The 21,223-nt window shown below is 40.0% G+C and overlaps 2 protein-coding genes across 2 annotated transcripts; both read right to left on the bottom strand.

Moving 5' to 3' along the window:
* Positions 1-2,954: 2,954 nt before the first annotated feature.
* On the bottom strand, positions 2,955-3,316 carry LOC102551497 (keratin-associated protein 20-2-like). The gene has a single exon (XM_087577420.1). It carries the CDS (start codon positions 3,299-3,301, stop codon positions 3,134-3,136), a length of 168 nt encoding a protein of 55 aa, XP_087433546.1. The 5' UTR covers positions 3,302-3,316; the 3' UTR covers positions 2,955-3,133.
* A 13,628-nt stretch (positions 3,317-16,944) lies between these two features.
* On the bottom strand, positions 16,945-17,146 carry LOC102551406 (keratin-associated protein 20-2-like). Its single transcript, XM_087577419.1, has one exon. The coding sequence runs from the start codon at positions 17,144-17,146 to the stop codon at positions 16,964-16,966; it is 183 nt and encodes a 60-aa protein (XP_087433545.1). The 3' UTR covers positions 16,945-16,963.
* Between the last annotated feature and the right edge of the window lie 4,077 nt (positions 17,147-21,223).

Raw genomic sequence — 21,223 nt, 5'->3', positions numbered from 1 at the left:
CCTCTCCTGGCTTGACACGAATAACCTGTGTGTGTGTGTGTGTGTGTGTGTGTGTGTGTGTGTGTGTGTGTGTGTGTGTTTCTTTAATCCCGCAGGCTTTCACCCGTGTCGGTGCAGGCATGGGGCACCGACACATTGTAAATTTGACTCAGATACAAGGGAAGTACAATGACTTACTGATTGTCAGTCTATGTTCTATGAGATAACCAATCTAATAGGGACCTCATTGTGAAAGATCCCACGCAGAGAGACCCTTACTCAAGTCTTGGGAAATCGCGGACCCCAGACACAGAGAGACCATTTTGGATGTAATAAGCAAAGACGAGGTTTATTACGGAGACCTACTACAGAGATCTCAGGGCCGACACGTTTCTCATGCCGAAGACAGAGGTGTAGACCCCAAGAGGCTGGGAGAAAGAGTATTTAAAGGCAGAGGCTGTGAGCCCAGGGGATGGGGGATGTCAAAGGGGAAGGCACCATAAGTTACAGGATTGTTTTATGTCTCCAGGAGATAAGGGGATGGACGCCAAAAGGTTTTATGGCCCCCTGGTTCCTGGAACAGAGCTACTAAATCAGGAGAAGGGTAGGGTCTTCAGGTCCTCATTATTTTTAAAAGTTTGTCAGAATTGATGAAGCATCTGTATTTGAAACACCTCTGGTTAGGCTTGGCTCGCTGGTTTCTTGGGGTGCTCTCTGCAGGATGCAATGGCTGGAAAGCACAAGTAGGGGCTTAAATAAACATCACAGGGGCAGAACAGAGAACAGTTACTCACACCGGGTGATAAGCAAAGTAGTTCTCTTGTATTCCTTTTCTTTATCTTTATGGCCTGTTATTCCTGGCCACAGGGCTTAGCCCTGAGTCTGTGGCTTTTGGGGCTTACTCTTTTAGTTTTATATTTTTAAACCTTAAATTCGTGTAATTTTCCTTTTAATTGATTCACAGAAAAAAAAGGCATGATATAATGTGTTCATTTGGCGACTACACACATCCGTCATCTACTGAAATTTATTTATGCTTACACAACATATATCCATGACAACACACACACACACACACACACACACATAGATTTATATATACATACACAGCTGTGTATACATATTATCATATTAACACTCCAGTATTCTTTTTAGCCCAGAGACCTCTAAATATTACAGGGTATTGCCAATGCTATTGTGTATTTCAGTACATGACCACAAAACATTACTGATGAAAACTCGGCTGAGTCATGGAACATGGAGAACTCAAGCTTGCCCTGACTTCAAAGCTTTACCCCCATTGTGTAACTTTCATTGTGCTGAATGTTAGTATGCACACTATTGCAAGATAAAATACATGATCATTTTTAAGAACCTGTGAACTCTCTGAGCTAAAAAGATGACTGAAGTGTTAATAAATGTGCAGATCTGTAACAGGAACCTGAGTAGCTTAGGGGTAATCTACCTCTTTCTGATTGCGTTTAATTCCACAAGGCAGATGCAATCCAACATGGAGTCATTATTTGGACAAGAAACTGTAAATAGTCCTTCAGGGTGGTCCTACTACTAGTATTCTTATAAATAGACCAGGTTTTAGAGAAACTTTTAAGGATACTGCTATGCTCTTAGATCAGAGAACCTCTCAATTTTGTGCAGAGGCATGCCTTTTTGGAGTGTATTGTGATTGTTGCAGAGATCTCAAACTAGACAAAGTGCACAGAAAAAGACTGGTTACTCTCAGCTTTACTTGAGGAAACAACAGGTGATTACAAGGAAACTGTTTCCTAGAAGCAATGGGGGGCTGCTCTTATGAACTCACAGAGACTGTGGAAGTGGAAATATTCACTAGAACTGTGCAATCTCAAGGCAGGAAAATTCCATCATGGTATCAGGAGATGGGAACACATTCCTACTTTAGATAAGTGACTGTTGCCATTTGATGGCTGCTAGGAGATGGAGAGTCAGTTTGTTTAGGGGTGTGGACCCGGGTAACTAGATGTTTACGATGGTTATCCATCTTAGAGTATCTAGGTATATTAATTGGACTTGAGGAATTTGAAGAAAAATAAAGAGGACAGAAATTTGTTTGGAATACAGTAGGCAAATCTGAGAAGATAAGGGGAAAAAAAAACCTATGGAATTTCTTGGACTAAGAACTAACAAGAAAAAGAATACAAAATTAAAAGACTCTATGCTTATTCTCATATGTGATGTAATATGAATTCAAAGCGAGCATCAAAAAGAAAAAAGTCTAAACGCACCCATCTCATAGGTTCTCCAATATACACACTATATTTTTAACAAAGAAATAGACATCAAAAACATAAGTTCATTGAAATAATTAAAAATAAACAATACAAAGAAAATTAATGTTAAAATAGAGAATCTTCATAAAAATATTTTTAGAGGGAACCTAAAGATGACTAAAGGTGAATTTTAAAAAATTTAAGTCAAAGTCTCAATATTGATACAGTTATTAGTAAAATGGATATTATGCAGAAGTGGGTGTTAGAGAGCATGTGAAGGAAAGGAAAGCCTGAACAGGGTGAGGTTGTGTATGGTGACACTCATTGTAGAAGTTTTTGAAGAAATTTTAGATTGAAAAATATTTAGAGAACCTATACGTGTTAGTTCCCCAAATGTAAGTTGCAAACAAAAGAATGTGATGTCAGAGAAATAACTTCCCTCACAAATTCATTGTGATATCATAATAGCAGAAATATGAATATATTAAAATTGCCTACCAATTGAAGGAAATTTGAAGAGAAAATTTCCTTCTCTTTTTCATTTTGCTCCTATTCATTGCCTCTTTAATCCATTCATATTTGTCCACAAAAAATCACACATCTACAATTGAATTCACAATTTCAGAAACATACATCTCACATTTAGTAAAACAATGAGAATAAAATATTTTCCACAAAATTCTTTATTTAAAGCACATACATATGGGAAAGAATGCAAGCAGACCGCATTTTACAAGGCACTCATGAGAATGAAGAACTTTGCTGCAAATATTTCTGAAATCAAATTAGAGAAGAACAGGGTGGACATGTTGTGTTTCATGTATTATTCCTCAGGGGTTTTAAATTGATGAAGATATTTAAGAACATCTGAAGTGAACAAAGTTGGACTGAGCAGCTGCTGAATCTCCTCAGTAGAAGCCACAGGACCAGTACCTTCTACAGCACAGTGGATGGCAGCACCCATAACCATAGCTACCATAGCCACCATAGCCACAGCCATAGCCACAGCCATAGCCACAGCCTAGGCCACCATAGCCATAGCCCAGGCCTCCATAGTAGCTGCCGTAGTAGCACATGGTGTCAGGAGTGGAGTGTTCAGAGGAAGGCAGTCAGTAGGTTCCTTGAGTCTGGGTGTCTCCATCTGCCAAGGGCCTTTTATACAGCTGGGTTGTTGTTGGGGAAACCACAGGCATCATAGGGTCACATGTCTCTGCCGTGTGCTGCAAACAACATCACATGTGTTGCGATTTACTGGGCACACAATGCTGCATAACTGAGATACCTGTGCTTCTACCTCGGGATCTCATGGTCAAATAATGGTTCAGATACAGTTTTTAGGTCTCGAGGTCATTCTTTGTGTAGTTTATATAATACAAAACCGGATTCTCTCCCTTGATTTAAATCATTACATATTTGTTTGCTTTTAACACATGTTGATTTTATTAACCTACAAAAGAATGTCTTTATTTTTAACTTTCTTTTTGTTATTTTAAATGAGTCTTATCTTGAGGGTTATGCATTTTGAGTCTTTCTCATCAACAGTAAGGTAATTATGGTTATGTTATTTGTTACTTTGTGAGTAGTTGCTGTCTTATGTTTGGATTTATTCCTAATAACTTGTTTTATTACATCTTGCTTTTAAAATCAACAGGAAACCTAAGACCATTTATATGCATAAATGATATGTGTAATACATTTTCCTTTAGGAGCTCATGTGAAGATTTGTAGGTGAATCTATGAAGGGCATTCTGATTTGGTGGGTGATGAAAGGTAAGTCTTTACACACTTCCTTTTAAATCATGGTCAAATTAGCTCTTCAGAGGAAGTATAGATATAACTTTAGGAATTTAATTTAATTTTTATTTTATTTAATTTGGATGGATGACTTCTTGCTGTGTAAGCACGAGGATTAGTTAAAAATTCCCAGAATCCATGTAAAAATCTGGGTGTATTCACAGTCCTTTATTCAGAGCTACAGTAAGATATAGAGCATTAGTATGACTTACTGTCAGTCTAACTCCGTGTTCCATGAGAGACCTAACCTTATGGGCATCAAATTGGTAGATAAAGCAAAGACCATGAAAAATTATCTTGATTTTTAACCTACACACATCGACCATCTACTGAAACATATCTGTACTTACACTACACACATATATGACACAGAAATGGAAATGTACACACATATTTACATATATACATTCACATACGCATACCTACTCAGAGAATTGTTATGGACAATTGCCAGAATATTCTTCAGGCTATTCATACACAGCAATCACAAACATTAGATAACCAATGAAGTCCTATAAAAAAAAACAAAAAAACAAAAGCAAAAACAAAGAAAGAAACAAAAGAAACTCTATAGACTCCTTAAGAGAAACCAGAGAAGCCATAAGCACTTCATCTCAGTTTGTAGCTGACAGAGGGATCACTGTTTTGTTTATAGGATATTTTTTTATTTACATTTCAAATGTTATCCACTTTCCCTGTTTCTTGTCCCCTTATCCCGTCCTCCTTATTGTTTTGAAGGGCGAAGAAGCATGTTTGAAAGATTAAAATCCTTAACTTTTCATAAACTTACCAAAATATATCTTGTATCAAAAGATACATATAGTTAAGCATTTAGTCAGCTAGATTTGTCACAGAGAATAATCTATACGATTGAGATAACATCATGGTAAACAGCTATTGAACAGTTTTCTAAGATTTTCTTTTAATTTTACAGTGTTCAATGTGAAATTCTATTGAGGCTGCAAATACTTCCACTTCAGTTGTGATCATTATATAAGAAAAAACAATTGTATGTGTGGTGGTGCAAGGAAGGTACCTATATCTAAAACCATACATGAAATTTTCTATGAAAAGACTAAATGTGTTTGTCAGTCCAGGAAACTTCTTAACAGTATATAGGGTATTCTAAATGGAATACATATTTGAAGATTCTAAGCTTACATCAACAAAATCTGTGACATTTGTCTTTTAGGTCAACTATGTTCAATTATGTAAATGGAACATTTTTCTTTTAACTTTATTTTTCTTGGATATTTTATGTATTTACACTTAAAATGTTATCTCTTTTCTCCCTCCCCTAAATCCGCTCCTTTCTCCCCTTGCTTCTATGAGGATACTACCACTCCCACTTACCCACCCCTATCTTAACACTCTGGCATTCCCCCTACATTGGGAAAAGAAGACTTCATAGGACCAAGGGCTTTTCCTTTTGTTGATGCTGGGCAATGACATCTTCTGCTACATATGTGGCTGGAACCATGGGTCCCTTCATGCGTACTTATTGGTTGGTGGTTTAGTCCCTGGGTGCTCTGGTGGGGTCTGGTTGGTTGATATTGTTCTTCTTATGGGATTACAAACCCCTTCAGCTCCTTCAGTCTTTTCTCCAACTCCTCCACTGGCGTCCCTGTGCTCCATCCATTGGTTAGCTGCAAGTATCCTCATCTTTATCAGTAGAGCTCTGAATATACATTTATCTGTAATGAAAATCAAGGCTTTTTTGTTTCCTGAATATATTGAATCAAACAGCAATGATCATGGATAAACAGTTATAAGTATATGGCCAAGTATGGCATAGCTCGATCATTTAAGAGATGTATATTTTTAGATTTGTTCTTGTTGTACTTGGCTTTGTTATTTTCCATTCAGGAACCTGTGGTATACTTGTCAGGTGTGTGCATGCTGGGGAGGCTGTTTTTCTGTGTCTTACATTTCTTCCCTCATGGTGTACAAGAGCCTCTGCTCAGAGAAGGGAAGCCCTTCTGGTAAATGGAGTCCTCCACTCATTTTGCACAATGCTCAGATGAGCTATCTGAACTTGGTAGGCTGAGATCTTAATTGACAGGATTTACCCAGAGCAAGCTTCAAATCAAACCAATTTCTACAAGGCTGTACCACTTTGTCTACCCAACAACTGTAATACATATTACCAGTCCACTGTGTTTTCCATTTTAGCCATTATGACTGAAGTAAGAAGACATTTCAAGGTAGTTTGATATGTAATTCTCTGATGACCGATCATACTGAAAGAATTTTAATAGGTTCCTCTATCATTTATATTTCATTATTTGAGAGAAACATTTTCAGTGACAAACTATTTAATATTCTGAGTCCTATGTTTTCTTGATTTTAGATCTTTGAGTTCTAAATGCTAACTGTTATTTGATGTGTAGAAGCTAAAGCTTCCTGCTGTACTTTACCCCCTCCCTCCTTGAATGATGGGTGTGTATTACTCTGCAGAGATTTCTAGTATCATGAGGTCACATTTGCATGCTGTTGCTCTTTTTTTTTCAGTTTTTTTATTTATTTAATACTTAATAATAATTCTTTGGTTTCCGGGCAAACATCCCCCTCCCCCCTCCCCTTCCTTATAGGTGTTCCCCTCCCAACCCTCCCCCCATTGTCGCCCTCGCCCCAACAATTTACTTCACTGGGGGTTCAGTCTTAGCAGGACCCAGGGCTTCCCCTTCCACTGGTGCTCTTACTAGGATAGTCATTGCTACCTATGAGGTCAGAGTCCAGGGTCAGTCCATGTATAGTCTTTAGGTAGTGGCTTAGTTCCTGGAAGCTCTGGTTGCTTGGCATTGTTGTACATATGGGGTCTCGAGCCCCTTCAAGCTCTTCCAGTTCTTTCTCTGATTCCTTCAACGGGGGTCCTATTCTCAGTTCAGTGGTTTGCTGCTGGCATTCGCCTCTGTATTTGCTGTATTCTGGCTGTGTCTCTCAGGAGCGATCTACATCCGGCTCCTGTCGGTCTGCACTTCTTTGCTTCATCCATCTTGTCTAATTGGGTGGCTGTATATGTATGGGCCACATGTGGGGCAGGCTCTGAATGGGTGTTCCTTCAGTCTCTGTTTTAATCTTTGCCTCTCTCTTCCATGCCAAGGGTATTCTTGTTCCCCTTTTAGAGAAGGAGTGAAGCAATCACATTTTGATCATCCGTCTTGAGTTTCATTTGTTCTAGGCATCTAGGGTAATTCAAGCATTTGGGCTAATAGCCACTTATCAGTGAGTGCATACCATGTATGTCTTTCTGTGATTAGCTTAGCTCACTCAGGATGATATTTTCCATTCCAACCATTTGCTTACGAATTTCATAAAGCCGTTGTTTTTGATAACTGAGTAATATTCCATTGTGTAGATGTACCACATTTTCTGTATCCATTCCTCTGTTGAAGGGCATCTGGGTTCTTTCCAGCTTCTGGCTATTATAAATAAGGCTGCGATGAACATAGTGGAGCACGTGTCTTTTTTATATATTGGGGCATCTTTTGGGTATATGCCCAAGAGAGGTATAGCTGGATCCTCAGGCAGTTCAATGTCCAATTTTCTGAGGAACCTCCAGACTGATTTCCAGAATGGTTGTACCAGTATGCAATCCCACCAACAATGGAGGAGTGTTCCTCTTTCTCTGCATCCTCGCCAGCATCTGCTGTCACCTGAGTTTTTGATCTTAGCCATTCTCACTGGTGTGAGGTGAAATCTCAGGGTTGTTTTGATTTGCATTTCCCTTATGACTAAAGATGTTGAACATTTCTTTAGGTGTTTCTCAGCCATTCGGCATTCCTCAGCTGTGAATTCTTTGTTTAGCTCTGAACCCCATTTTTAATAGGGTTATTTGTCTCCCTGCAGTCTAACTTCTTGAGTTCTTTGTATATTTTGGATATAAGGCCTCTATCTGTTGTAGGATTGGTAAAGATCTTTTCCCAATCTGTTGGTTGCCGATTTGTCCTAACCACAGTGTCCTTTGCCTTACAGAAGCTTTGCAGTTTTATGAGATCCCATTTGTCGATTCTTAATCTTAGAGCATAAGCCATTGGTGTTTTGTTCAGGAAATTTTTTCCAGTGCCCATGTGTTCCAGATGCTTCCCTAGTTTTTCTTCTATTAGGTTGAGTGTATCAGGTTTGATGTGGAGGTCCTTGATCCACTTGGACTTAAGCTTTGTACAGGGTGATAAGCATGGATCGATCTGCATTCTTCTACATGTAGACCTCCAGTTGAACCAGCACCATTTGCTGAAAATGCTATCTTTTTTCCATTGGATGGTTTGGGCTCCTTTGTCAAAAATCAAGTGACCATAGGTATGTGGGTTCATTTCTGGGTCCTCAATTCTATTCCATTGGTCTATCTGTCTGTCTCTGTACCAATACCATGCAGTTTTTATCACTATTGCTCTGTAATACTGCTTGAGTTCAGGGATAGTGATTCCCCCTGAAGTCCTTTTATTGTTGAGGATAGTTTTAGCTATCCTGGGTTTTTTGTTATTCCAGATGAATTTGCAAATTGTTCTGTCTAACTCTTTGAAGAATTGGATTGGTATTTTGATGGGGATTGCATTGAATCTGTAGATCGCTTTTGGTAAAATGGCCATTTTTACTATATTAATCCTGCCAATCCATGAGCATGGGAGATCTTTCCATCTTCTGAGGTCTTCTTCAATTTCTTTCTTCAGTGTCTTGAAGTTCTTATTGTACAGAAATTTTACTTGCTTGGTTAAAGTCACACCGAGGTACTTTATATTATTTGGGTCTATTATGAAGGGTGTCGTTTCCCTAATTTCTTTCTCGGCTTGTTTCTCTTTTGTGTAGAGGAAGGCTACTGATTTATTTGAGTTAATTTTATACCCAGCCACTTTGCTGAAGTTGTTTATCAGCTTTAGTAGTTCTCTGGTGGAACTTTTGGGATCACTTAAATAAACTATCATATCATCTGCAAATAGTGATATTTTGACTTCTTTTCCAATCTGTATCCCCTTGACCTCCTTTGGTTGTCTGATTGCTCTGGCTAGAACTTCAAGAACTATATTGAATAAGTAGGGAGAGAGTAGGCAGCCTTGTCTAGTCCTGATTTTAGTGGGATTGCTTCAAGTTTCTCTCCATTTAGTTTAATGTTAGCAACTGGTTTGCTGTATATGGCTTTTACTATGTTTAGGTATGGGCCTTGAATTCCTATTCTTTCCAGGACTTTTATCATGAAGGGGTGTTGAATTTTGTCAAATGCTTTCTCAGCATCTAATGAAACGATCATGTGGTTTTGTTCTTTCAGTTTGTTTTTATAATGGATCACGTTGATGGTTTTCCGTATATTAAACCATCCCTGCATGCCTGGGATGAAGCCTACTTGATCATGGTGGATGATTCTTTTGATGTGCTCTTGGATTCGGTTTGCCAGAATTTTATTGAGTATTTTTGCGTCGATATTCAGAAGGGAAATTCGTCTGAAGTTCTCTTTCTTTGTTGTGTCTTTGTGTGGTTTAGGTATAAGAGTAATTGTGGCTTCATAGAAGGAATTCGGGAGTGATCCATCTGTTTCAATTTTGTGGAATAGTTTGGATAATATTGGTATGAGGTCTTCTATGAAGGTTTGATAGAATTCTGCACTAAACCCATCTGGACCTGGGCTCTTTTTGGTTGGGAGACCTTTAAGGACTGCTTCTATTTCCTTAGGAGTTATGGGGTTGTTTAACTGGTTTATCTGTTCCTGATTTAACTTCGGTACCTGATATTTGTCTAGGAAATTGTCCATTTCCTGTAGATTTTCAAGTTTTGTTGAATATAGGTTTTTATAGTAAGATCTGATGATTTTTTGAATTTCCTCTGAATCTGTAGTTATGTCTCCCTTTTCATTTCTGATTTTGTTAATTTGGACACACTCTCTGTGTCCTCTCGTTAGTCTGGCTAAGGGTTTATCTATCTTGTTGATTTTCTCAAAGAACCAACTTTTGGTTCTGCTGATTCTTTCTATGGTCCTTTTTGTTTCTACTTGGTTGATTTCAGCTCTGAGTTTGATTATTTCCTACCTTCTACTCCTCCTGGGTGTATTTGCTTCTTTTTGCTCTAGAGATTTTAGGTGTGCTGTCAAGCTGCTGACATATGCTCTTTCCTGTTTCTTTCTGCAGGCACACAGCGCTATGAGTTTTCCTCTTAGCACAGCTTTCATTGTGTCCCATAAGTTTGGGTATGTTGTACCTTCATTTTCATTAAATTCTAAAAAGTTTTTAATTTCTTTCTTTATTTCTTCCTTGACTAGGTTATCATTGAGTAGAGCATTGTTCAATTTCCACGTATATGTGGGCATTCTTCCCTTATTGTTATTGAAGACCAGTTTTAGGCCGTGGTGGTCTGATAGCACGCATGGGATTATTTCTATCTTTCTGTACCTGTTGAGGCCCGTTTTTTGACCAACTATATGGTCAATTTTGGAGAAAGTACCATGAGGAGCTGAGAAGAAGGTATATCCTTTTGCTTGGGATAGAATGTTCTATAAATATCTGTTAAGTCCATTTGGCTGATGACTTCTCTTAGTCTGTCTACGTCTCTGTGTAATTTCTGTTTCCATGATCTGTCCATTGATGAGAGTGGGGTGTTGAAATCTCCCACTATTATTGTGTGAGGTGCAATGTGTGTTTTGAGCTTTAGTAAGGTTTCTTTTACGTATGTAGGTGCCCTTGTATTTGGGGCATAGGTATTTAGGATTGAGAGTTCATCTTGGTGGATTTTTCCTTTGATGAATATGAAGTGTCCTTCCTTATCTTTTTTGATGAATTTTAGTTGAAAATTGATTTTATTTGATATTAGAATGGCTACTCCAGCTTGCTTCTTCTGACCATTTGCTTGGAAAATTGTTTTCCAGCCTTTCACTCTGAGGGAGTGTCTTTCTTTGTCTCTGAGGTGTGTTTCCTGTAGGCAGAAGAATGCAGGGTCCTCGTTGCGTATCCAGTTTGTTCATCTATGTCTTTTTATTGGGGAGTTGAGGCCATTGATGTTGAGAGATATTAAGGAATAGTGATTATTGCTTCCTGTTATATTCATATTTAGATGTGAGGTTATGTTTATGTGCTTTTCTTCTCTTTGTTTTGTTGCCAAGACGATTAGTTTCTTGCTTCTTCTAGGGTATAGCTTGCCTCCTTATGTTGGGCTTTACTCTTTATTATCCTTTGTAGTGCTGGATTTGTAGAAAGATATTGTGTAAATTTGGTTTTGTCATGGAATATCTTGGTTTCTCCATCTATGTTAATTGAGAGTTTTGCAGTATACAGTAACCTGGGCTGGCACTTGTGTTCTCTTAGGGTCTGTATGACATCTGTCCAGGATCTTCTGGCCTTCATAGTTTCTGGCGAAAAGTCTGGTGTGATTCTGATAGGTCTGCCTTTATATGTTACTTGACCTTTTTCCCTTACTGCTTTTAATATTCTTTCTTTATTTTGTGTGTTTGGTGTTTTGACAATTATGTGACGGGAGGTGTTTCTTTTCTGGTCCAATCTATTTGGAGTTCTGTAGGCTTCTTGTATGCCTATGGGTATCACTTTTTTTAGGTTAGGGAAGTTTTCTTCTATGATTTTGTTGAAGATATTTACTGGTCCTTTGAGCTGGGAGTCTTCACTCTCTTCTATACCTATTATCCTTAGGTTTGATCTTCTCATTGAGTCCTGGATTTCCTGTATGTTTTGGACCAGTAGCTTTTTCTGCTTTACATTATCTTTGACAGTTGAGTCAATGATTTCTAGGGAATCTTCTGCTCCCGAGATTCTCTCTTCCATCTCTTGTATTCTGTTGGTGAAGCTTCTATCTACAGCTCCTTGTCTCTTCTTTTGATTTTCTATATCCAGGGTTGTTTCCATGTGTTCTTTCTTGATTGCTTCTATTTCCATTTTTAATTCCTTCAACTGTTTGATTGTGTTTTCCTGGAATTCTTTCAGGGATTTTTGTGTCTCCTCTCTATGTGTTTCTACTTGTTTATTTATGTTTTCCTGGAATTCTTTCAGGCATTTTTGCGATTCCTCTCTGTAGGCTTCTACTTGTTCTCTAAGGGAGTTCTTCACGTCTTTCTTGAAGTCCTCCAGCATCATGATCAAATATGATTTTGAAACTAGATCTTGCTTTTCTGGTGTGTTTGGATATTCCATGTTTATTTTGGTGGGAGAATTGGGCTCCGATGATGCCATGTAGTCTTGGTTTCTGTTGCTTGGGTTACTGCGCTTGCCTCTCGCCATCAGATTATCCCTAGTGTTACTTTGTTCTGCTATTTCTGACAGTGGCTAGACTGTCCTATAAGCCTGTGTGTCAGGAGTGCTGTAGACCTGTTTTCCTGTTTTCTTTCAGCCAGTTATGGGGACGGAGTGTTCTGCTTTCAGGCGTGTATTTTTTCCTCTCTACAGGTCTTCAGCTGTTCCTGTGGGCCTGTGTCTTGAGTTCACCAGGCAGGTCACTTGCAGGGGAAAAGTTGGTCCTTTCTGAGGTTCCGAGGCTCAAGTGTGCTCGTTGGGTATTGCCTAAGTCCTCTCCGAGGCCGCAGCAACCGAGAAGATCTGCGCTGCTCTTTCAGGGAGCCTCCGTGCACCAGGGATCCAGATGGCGTTTGGTGTTTTCCTCTGGCATCTGGATGTGCGCAGAATGCAGAGGTCTCCCAGGCGTGTCTGCCTCTCTGTAGGTTTAGCTCTCCCTCCCACGGGATTTGGGTGCAGAGAACTGTTTATCCGGTCTGTTTCCTTCAGGTTCCGGCGGTGTCTCAGGCGCAGGGGTCCTGCCGCTCCTGGGCCCTCCCCTACGGGAACCCAGAGGCCTTATACAGTTTCCTCTTGGGCCAGGGATGTGGGCAGGTGTGGGCAGTGTTGGTGGTCTCCTCCGCTCTGCAGCCTCAGGAGTGCCCTCCTGACCAGGCGGTGAGGTCTCTCTCCCACGGGGTTTGGGGGCAGAGACCTGCTGCAGGCCGGGATCTGCGGGTCATGCTGTTGCTCTTAAGTCCGGAGTCATTTCTCTGTGGTACATTCCTATGGCAGATAGTTCATATATTTCATCAGATTCCATATGATCAGTGCACACATTTTTAATGTCAGTACCATGTTGCTTACTACTGTAGAGTTGTAGTTGTCAACATTATTAGTAAGGGGCCATTTGCATGTGCCCAAGAGAAACAGGCTCTGAGTGGGCTTGAGAAAGAATACAGTGGTGTCAAGGGGTTAAAGTTATGATGGAGCAGGAAGAGTTCAGTAGGTTGCTTAATGAGAATGAAGGAAAGGATGGATAATTAACACTAACAACCTTACATGAAAGTTGCATGGAAATCTTGCCCTTGTAGAAGTGCTCATATACATATTCTGTGCACATGCACATGGCCTTTTACTAATATATTGATTTTTATGAAGCTAGATTGACAAACACCATGGTATTGACATTAAAAATAGATGTACTGATCAGTGGAATTTGATATAAATATATTCATATTCCTATACATATTGAATATTTGTATTAAAATAGACATACCCTGTATTAGGCAATAACACCCACAGAAGACACCACAGGTTAAGAAATAAAAGTCACATTCCAGGAGTAGGTTACCTCTTTAGGAATTTTTGACCAATAAGGTCCCACAGACCTACAAATATTACAGCTATGATCAATACTAGTGTTTACTTCCATAATCAGACCAAAACACCCTCTTGATGAAGACTTAGTTGAGCCAGAGAATGTGGAAAGCTCAAGCCTGTCCTGACCTCATAGCTTCACCCTCATAGTGTAACTATCATTGTACTGAATGGTAGTATGCATACAAATAGAAGGTAAAATACATGTTCATTTTTAACTACCTGTGAATTCAGTGAGGTAAAAGGAATAACTAGACTGTTAATACATGTGCACAGCTATAATATGAACATGAGGAGTTTGGGAGTTAACTACCCCTTTGTGATTGAATCTAATAAGTTCATAAGACTGATGTAACCCAACATGGTACCATTTGCCCCCGCCAGCAGGGACCCAGTTATTCGTGGGGGTCGAGGGGGATGTCAGCGGCAGCACCGACACAGTACCGAGAATCGGGCGAAAGCCTACGGGATGAAAGAAACACACATACACACACACAGGTTATCGTGTCAAGCCAGGAGAGGAAGAGAGGAAGAGAGAGAGGGAGAGAGAGAGAGAGAGAGAGAGAGAGAGAGAGAGAGAGAGAGAGGGAGAGAGAGACAGAGGAAGAGTGGAAGAGTGGAAGAGTGGAAGAGTGGAAGGAAGAGTGAGAGTGAGGAAGAAGAGTGAGAGACTCCTGTAGCTTTATTCACCACTTATATACCCAAGTCTCCAGGAAGAAAATAACTGGGAAGCACAGTGGGAAGCCCTGGCTGGTGACTACCTGGCTTGTGACTTCAGTAACAAAAGACCGACTAGGAGACCTGAATTAATTAGGGAGAAATCCCAGAAGACCAGCCTAAATCTCCAGGATAAAGGCTGAGGAAGTAAAAGGCAGAAGTAAACTGACCACCACCCAGGTGTGGTCCAGGTGTGTCGGTTCCACATGCATCAGCCAGGCTCAGCAGAGGTCATGCAGTGGAGACACCGGGTGTTTACTACTTGGTCTTTTCTTCCTGTGCCGTAAATACATGGGAGAGGCCTCTGTCCAACAATCCCATGACTTCTTAACTGTGGCCATGCAGTTACAAAGCGGCCAGGCCCAAATCCAATATGGCACTACAGGGGGACACATACCTGCGGGAGAACGGGCGAGAAAGAGGAGAGAGACCAAGCAGTGTCCTTGTCAAGGTCTGTTTATTGAGAAGAATGTACAGCATTTAAAGCTCTGAAGCAGGAATTGAAGCAGGAACTGAAGCTTAGGGTGTGGGGGGGAGTACTGGCAAGTGCCCAAGGACACATAAGGTGAATCATTAAACCACAATATATTCTCCTTAGACAATGAGACAACAGTCTTCCGGGGACATGTTCTTTCTTTGAAAAGGTCAAGCCTTCCTCAGGAATCTGCTCAAGGAAGGGCTCTAGCCTTGTCCAGTCTGGCAGTCCGGTCCTGGTCCCCAACAACCATTGTTTGGACAAGATCCTGCAAAGAGACCCTAAGGGAGATCCTACTGTAGAACTAGAGTTTCATAAAGGTTACTCATTGTCAGAGCCCGAATGTGCAGAACTAGAGTTTCATAAAGGTTGCTCATTGTCAGAGTCCGGATGTGCAGGGCCGGACGTGCCTGAGGGAGAGCCAGAGATAGGACTTGCCAAACCAGCTATCAGCCCCAAGGACACTGACCATCCGTAGCCACCCCCTCCCCTTCCTTCATCCTCCTGAGTGAGATGAGTCACCCTACCTGCCTGCCGAGCTGCTAGATAACACATACTCCTTGCTGATGTCATTTCGCGCTGAAAGTAACCGTGCACCTTTTGAATTGACCAATCATGTGTAACCTCTCGAATGCCCCTTACCTCCCCTATATAAACCCCCGAGTTTGGAAGCTCGGGGTCGATTCCTCTGTCTCCTGTGTGAGATACGTGTCGACCCGGGATCCCGCTAAGACCCGGGATCTCATTAGTAAAAGCTACCTCTTGCTGTTACATCAAGAATGGCTACTCGTGATTCCTGGGGGCACCCCACCCCGCGATCGGAGCGAGAGACACGTTCCCCGTTTAGGGGTACGCTCTTTCACTACTACTAGTGTTCTGGTAAATAGCCCTGGACTTTTTTTAAAGAAAAACTTTTAAGGGTATTTTTTTTTTATATCTTTAGATTAGAGAGCCTTTCAACTTTGAGCAGAGGCATAACAATTTGGAGTGTATTGTGATCATCACGGAGATCACAAACTGGACAAAATGCACCAAAAAAGGGTATGGTATTCTCAACTCTACTTGAGGAAACAGCAGATGACTACAAGAAAACTGTTTTCCAGACACAGCAGGGAGCTGGCCTTATGAACTCACAGAGACTAGGCAAAATGCATAAGACCTGTGCAAGCACAAGGCAGGTAAATTCCAACACGATATCAGGAGATGGGACCACACACCTACCTTTTGATAAGGGTCTGTTGCCATTTGATACCTATTAGGAGATAGACCATCAATTTCTTTAAGGTATGGCCCTGGGTATTTAAACTAAACTTCAGGAGATAGCTACCCATTCTTGAGAATGTAGGTACCTTAACTGAACTTTTGTTCCCTTTTTTTCCTCCTTTAATATCTTTACATTTGTGCACAAAAATCTAACATGTACAATCAATCCAATATAAATTCAGAAACATACATCTCCATTGGGAACCCCAATGGAGGAGTTAAAGGGCAGAAGGAGCTGAAGGGGTTAGCAATCCATAGGAAGAACAACAATATCACCCAACCAGATATCCCCAGAGCTCCCAGGGACTAAAACACCAACCCAAAAGTACACATGGAGGGACCCATGGCTCCAGCCACATATGTAGCAGAGGATGGACTTGTCAGGCATCAATGGGAGGAGAAGCCATTGGTCCTATGAAGGCTTGATGCCCCAGTGTAGGGGAATGCCAGAGTAGAGAGGTGGGAGGGTGTGGGTGGGTGTGTGGAAGAGCACCCTCATAGAAACAGGGGGAGACAGGATAGATAGGGGTTTCCTAAGGGACATTGGGAAAGGGGGTAACATTTGAAATGTAAGTAAAGAAAATATCCAATAAAAAGAGAAACATACATCTCACATTTACTAAAAAAATGAGAAAAAAATGTTTTCAACAAATTTCTTTATTTAAAGCAAGTGCAGGAGGCATGGGAAAGAATCTAAGCAGACCACATTTTACAAGTCATTATGATGAGAATAAAGAGCATTGTTACAACTATTCATGTAATCAGAGTAAAGAGGAAGGAAGAATGCGTTGGGCATGTTATGTTTCTCCTATTATTCCTCAGAGATTTTAAATTAAGGCAGGAATTTATGAAGATATTTAAGAACATCTGGAATGAAGAAATTTGGAGTGAGCAGCTGCTGAATCTCCTCAGTAGAAGCCACAGGACCAGTACCTTCTACAGCACAGTGGATGGCAGCACCCATAACCATAGCTACCATAGCCACAGCCATAGCCACAGCCATAACCACAGCCATAGCCAGAGCCATAGCCACAGCCTAGGCCACCATAGCCATAGCCCAGGCCTCCATAGTAGCTGCTGTAGTAGCACATAGTGTCAGGAGTTGAGTGTTCAGAGGAAGACAGGCAGTAGTTTCCTTGAGTTTGGGTGTCACCACCTGCCAAGGGCCTTTTATACAGCTGGGTTGTTGTTCAGGGAAACCACAGGCATCATAGGGTCACATGTCTCTGCCCTGTGCTGCAGACAGCATCACAAGTGTTGTGATTTACTGGGCACACAATGCTACATAGCTGAGATTCTTGTGCTCTTCTCTCAGGATCTCATGGTCAAATAAAGGATCTGGTACAATTTTCATGTCTCCAGGTTATTCTTCATGTAGTTTATAGAGTACAGCTCATGGTTCTCTCAGATGATATTAATCATTACATAGTTACTTTACTTTTATATATGCTGAGTTTTACTCCAATGAAATGAACTTGTTTATTTTCCCCTTATTTTGTTGTTTCAAATGAATAAATGATGGTTTATTCTGGAGTAAACATGGAAGAGCATGGCTTAAGTACACAGACAGATGTTTCCTTAAATATCCTACTCTGACAAGGGAACAATTTCATAGTAATAAAACAAAGTAATAAGATGGCACATATTTAAAACACATTTCTGGTTACATCAAGTTGACGGGTTACAGCAAAGTGATCAAAACTTTGCTATAGGTATTAGATATTTTCTGACACCATTATCATACCTTAACTTTCTGGAAACTATGGGTATAGTAGCAAATTTCCAAGCATTTATTGTGACCATACAAAATGGCAGAGCATTACAAAGGGAGCAGTCAGTCATTTGGGAGTCAATTCAGTCAGTTTAGTTGAGTGGAGTTGAGTTCTGTGTAGTCAGTTGGGAGTCAGTGCAGGGAGTACAGTGCAATGGAGTTGAGTTCATGTAGTGCAGTGCAGGTCATTAGAAGCAGCTGAAGCCAGAGAATAAGAAGGTGCCAGAAGATGAGAAGAAATTGCCAGAATTAGTTTGAGGCCGAGCAGTTCAGCGAGAACCAGAGAGAAACCAGTTTGAGCCAGTGATCATGGAGAGGAGTTTGATCCAGAACAGCTGAGTTGAACCAGCCAGCCTGTGTTCAGAAAGAACTAAAAAGGGTGAGCCTATTCAGTAGTAAGACAACATTTACATCAGGTGAATAAAAGTTACTTTTACCATGTACTTTCTCAAGACTAAAGGGTTGTCTATGATCAAACTGATGGCTTGCCTTACTTTTGGGTATTTTCATTTTGAACAAAGAACTGTTGAAAAGGAGCTGATTTGTCCAAGGGTGATTGACTAAATATAACTTCAGTGATATGATGTGTAATTAATGAAATACTGCAAGACCTGGGTCAGATTATTTTGTAATTTTAAGTGAATTATATCTTGAGTGTTGATGCTTGAATCATTCTCATGAACAATATGCTGATTACTGGTTGTGTTATTTGTTCCTTGGTGGGTAGTTGCCATCTTGTGTTAATGTATTTTAATTTATTCCTAAGCACTTTGTTTTATTGCATCTTGCTTTTAAAAATCAACAGTAAATATAAGACCATTTCTATGCATAAACTGTATGTGCTATGTGATTACCTTTGTGAAGGTCTTATAGGTGTCACTGTTAAAGGCATTGTGGTTGAGTGGTTGAACTAAAGTAAGTATTAATAATCTTCTGGTTCAACTCTGGTCAAGTTAGCTTTGCAGAGAAAGGATGAACATAAAACTTTACAAGTTTGTCCAACACCCCTGCTGGAAATGGGTCAGTGAATAAGAGTACTTGTGGTAGAAGCAGGCAGACATAGTTTAAAAAATCACTGGAACCCAAGTAAAATATTGTGTGCGTTTACATTGTACATGTCTGTGCTACATGGTAGAATACAGAGGATTACTATGACTTACTTACTGTCAACCTAGCAAACTGTTCCCTGTTATAGATAATATCATGAGGATAAAGTAAGTAGATCATGAAAAGAACATGACCCATACATACATACATATGCCCATGCACATACACATATGAAACACATGCACATACACACACCTATTTCCAGAAATCCTATGGACAATTGCCAAAATATGCTCCAGTATATGCATATATAACATGCAAAACTTTAGATGGCATCCCCAGTATATTGCCCTCAAAAACAAAAACAAAACAGAAACAAACAAACCAACGAAGAACTAATTTTATGTACTCTCTGAAAAATATCACACCAGGCACATAAACTGTTTTTTGTTGTTTAGCAGATGGAGAGAGTATTGGTATGAAAGGTGAAAAACTTCAATGAAAGATTTTCAACTTTGAAATTTTGACAAGTTTGCCAAAAAATGACTTGCACGAAGTAAAGCATTTTGTGGCTTAGCATTTTAAGTTGGAGTCTGTAATAGAGTTATGTCTATGGAAATAAGATGACTCCATTGTAAATATAGATTTTGGACAATTTCATTAAATGATTTCCTTCTGATTTTAGTGTCCTATCTGAAATTCTTTGGGTTCATAGATACACAAATGATATCAGTGATCATTATCTAAATAACACTGGTCCTTTCCTTTTTCTTTTTTTCTCTCTACATGTCTATCTTATTTTTCTTTTTTTGAGACAGGGTTTCTCTGTGTAATACAGCCCCAAATGTCTTGTAACTAGCCCTGTAGAATAGGCTGGCCTCAAACTCACAGAACTCCTCCTACTTCTACCTCCTTAGTGTTGGAATTAAAGATGTGCACCATTATGTCTGGCACAAACACAGTTTTATTTATAGAAATGTGAAGAAAGATAAAATTGGGAGCATATATTGTGGTATGGAAGTCTGCTTGTCACTGCAGAAGCTTCCATGTATATTTAATATAGAGTAACAATATTACACGGGAGCAGCCATACTCAAAATAGACACAGCAGGCTAACAAACAAAAATTCCAGCGCCAAGAATGTGTTACCTCTTTTGGAAATTTAAGCAAGTGACCTCTAAATATTACATGCTATTGCCAAAGCTATTGTTTATTCTCTGAGATTTGACTTCAAGTCTCTATTAATAAAGATGTTGACAGACGAAGTCACAGTTGAGTCACAGAACATGGGGAACTCAAGGTTGTTCTAACCCCAAAGCTTCACCCCCATTGTGTAGCTTTCATAGTGCTGAATTGTAGTATGTTCACTATTGGAAGATAAAAAATACATGATCAGTTTTAACTACCTATGAACTCTGTGAAATAAAATATATGACTGTACCATTAATACATGTTCAGAGCACTAACTGAAACATGGACAGCTTAGAGTGTTGTACCCTTTCTGATCAAATTTAAGTTCACAAGACAGATGTAACCAGCCTGGAGACAAATTTGAACAGGGACGTGCAAATAGACTTAAGTGAAAGCCTATTACTTGTATTCTGATAAATAGACAGATTTTAGAAAACCTTTAAGGATATTGTTATCAGTTGAAGTTAGGATGCAGTTCTGTTCCCCAGTCCCATGTGCTGTCAGAAATAAGGCTAAGGTGCAAATTATATTGACAAATACTTTAGCCATATAGTTAGGATTTAAAATGACTAGATCATAACTAAAATACCCACTTTTTATTTTTATTGGATATTTTATATATTTACATTTCAAATGTTATCCCCTTCACTAGTATCCCCTCCCATTCATCCTCCACCTGCTTCTGTAAGGATGCTCCCCACCCACCTATCGACTCCCACCTCAACACCCTGGCATTCTTCTACACTGGGTAAATGAGCTTTCACAGGGCCAACGGCTTCTCCTCCTATTGATGCCAGACAATGTCTTCCTCTGCTACCCTTTTAGCTCTTTCTGTTCTTTCTGTATTTCTTCCATTGGGGTCCCCATGATCAGTCTGATGGTTGGCTGAAAGCATCCTCAACTGTATCTGTAAGGCTCTGGCAGAGTTTCTTAGGAGACATCCATATCATCCACCTGTCAGCAAGCACTTCTTGGCATCAGCAATAGTGACTGGGTTTGGTGGATGCGTATGGGATGGATCCCCAGGTAGGGCAGTCTCTGACTAGCCTTTCCTTCAGTCTCTGCCCCACTTTTTGTTCCAGTATTTCCTCAAAGATACCCATTTGTTTTAACCTACATTTTGCCATGTGGCTTATTTCCTGTGTTCAGGCACCATGTG

Source organism: Rattus norvegicus, chromosome 11 (assembly GCF_021556685.1).
Source record: "Rattus norvegicus strain SHRSP/BbbUtx chromosome 11, alternate assembly SHRSP_T2T, whole genome shotgun sequence".
Lineage (NCBI taxonomy): Eukaryota > Metazoa > Chordata > Mammalia > Rodentia > Muridae > Rattus > Rattus norvegicus.
This window is presented reverse-complemented; position numbering and strand designations above follow the sequence as displayed.

Coding starts and splice junctions, on each gene's coding strand:
- LOC102551497 (XM_087577420.1), bottom strand. CDS start 3,301: ATGTGCTACTACGGCAGCTACTATGGAGGCCTGGGCTATGGCTATGGT.
- LOC102551406 (XM_087577419.1), bottom strand. CDS start 17,146: ATGTGCTACTACAGCAGCTACTATGGAGGCCTGGGCTATGGCTATGGT.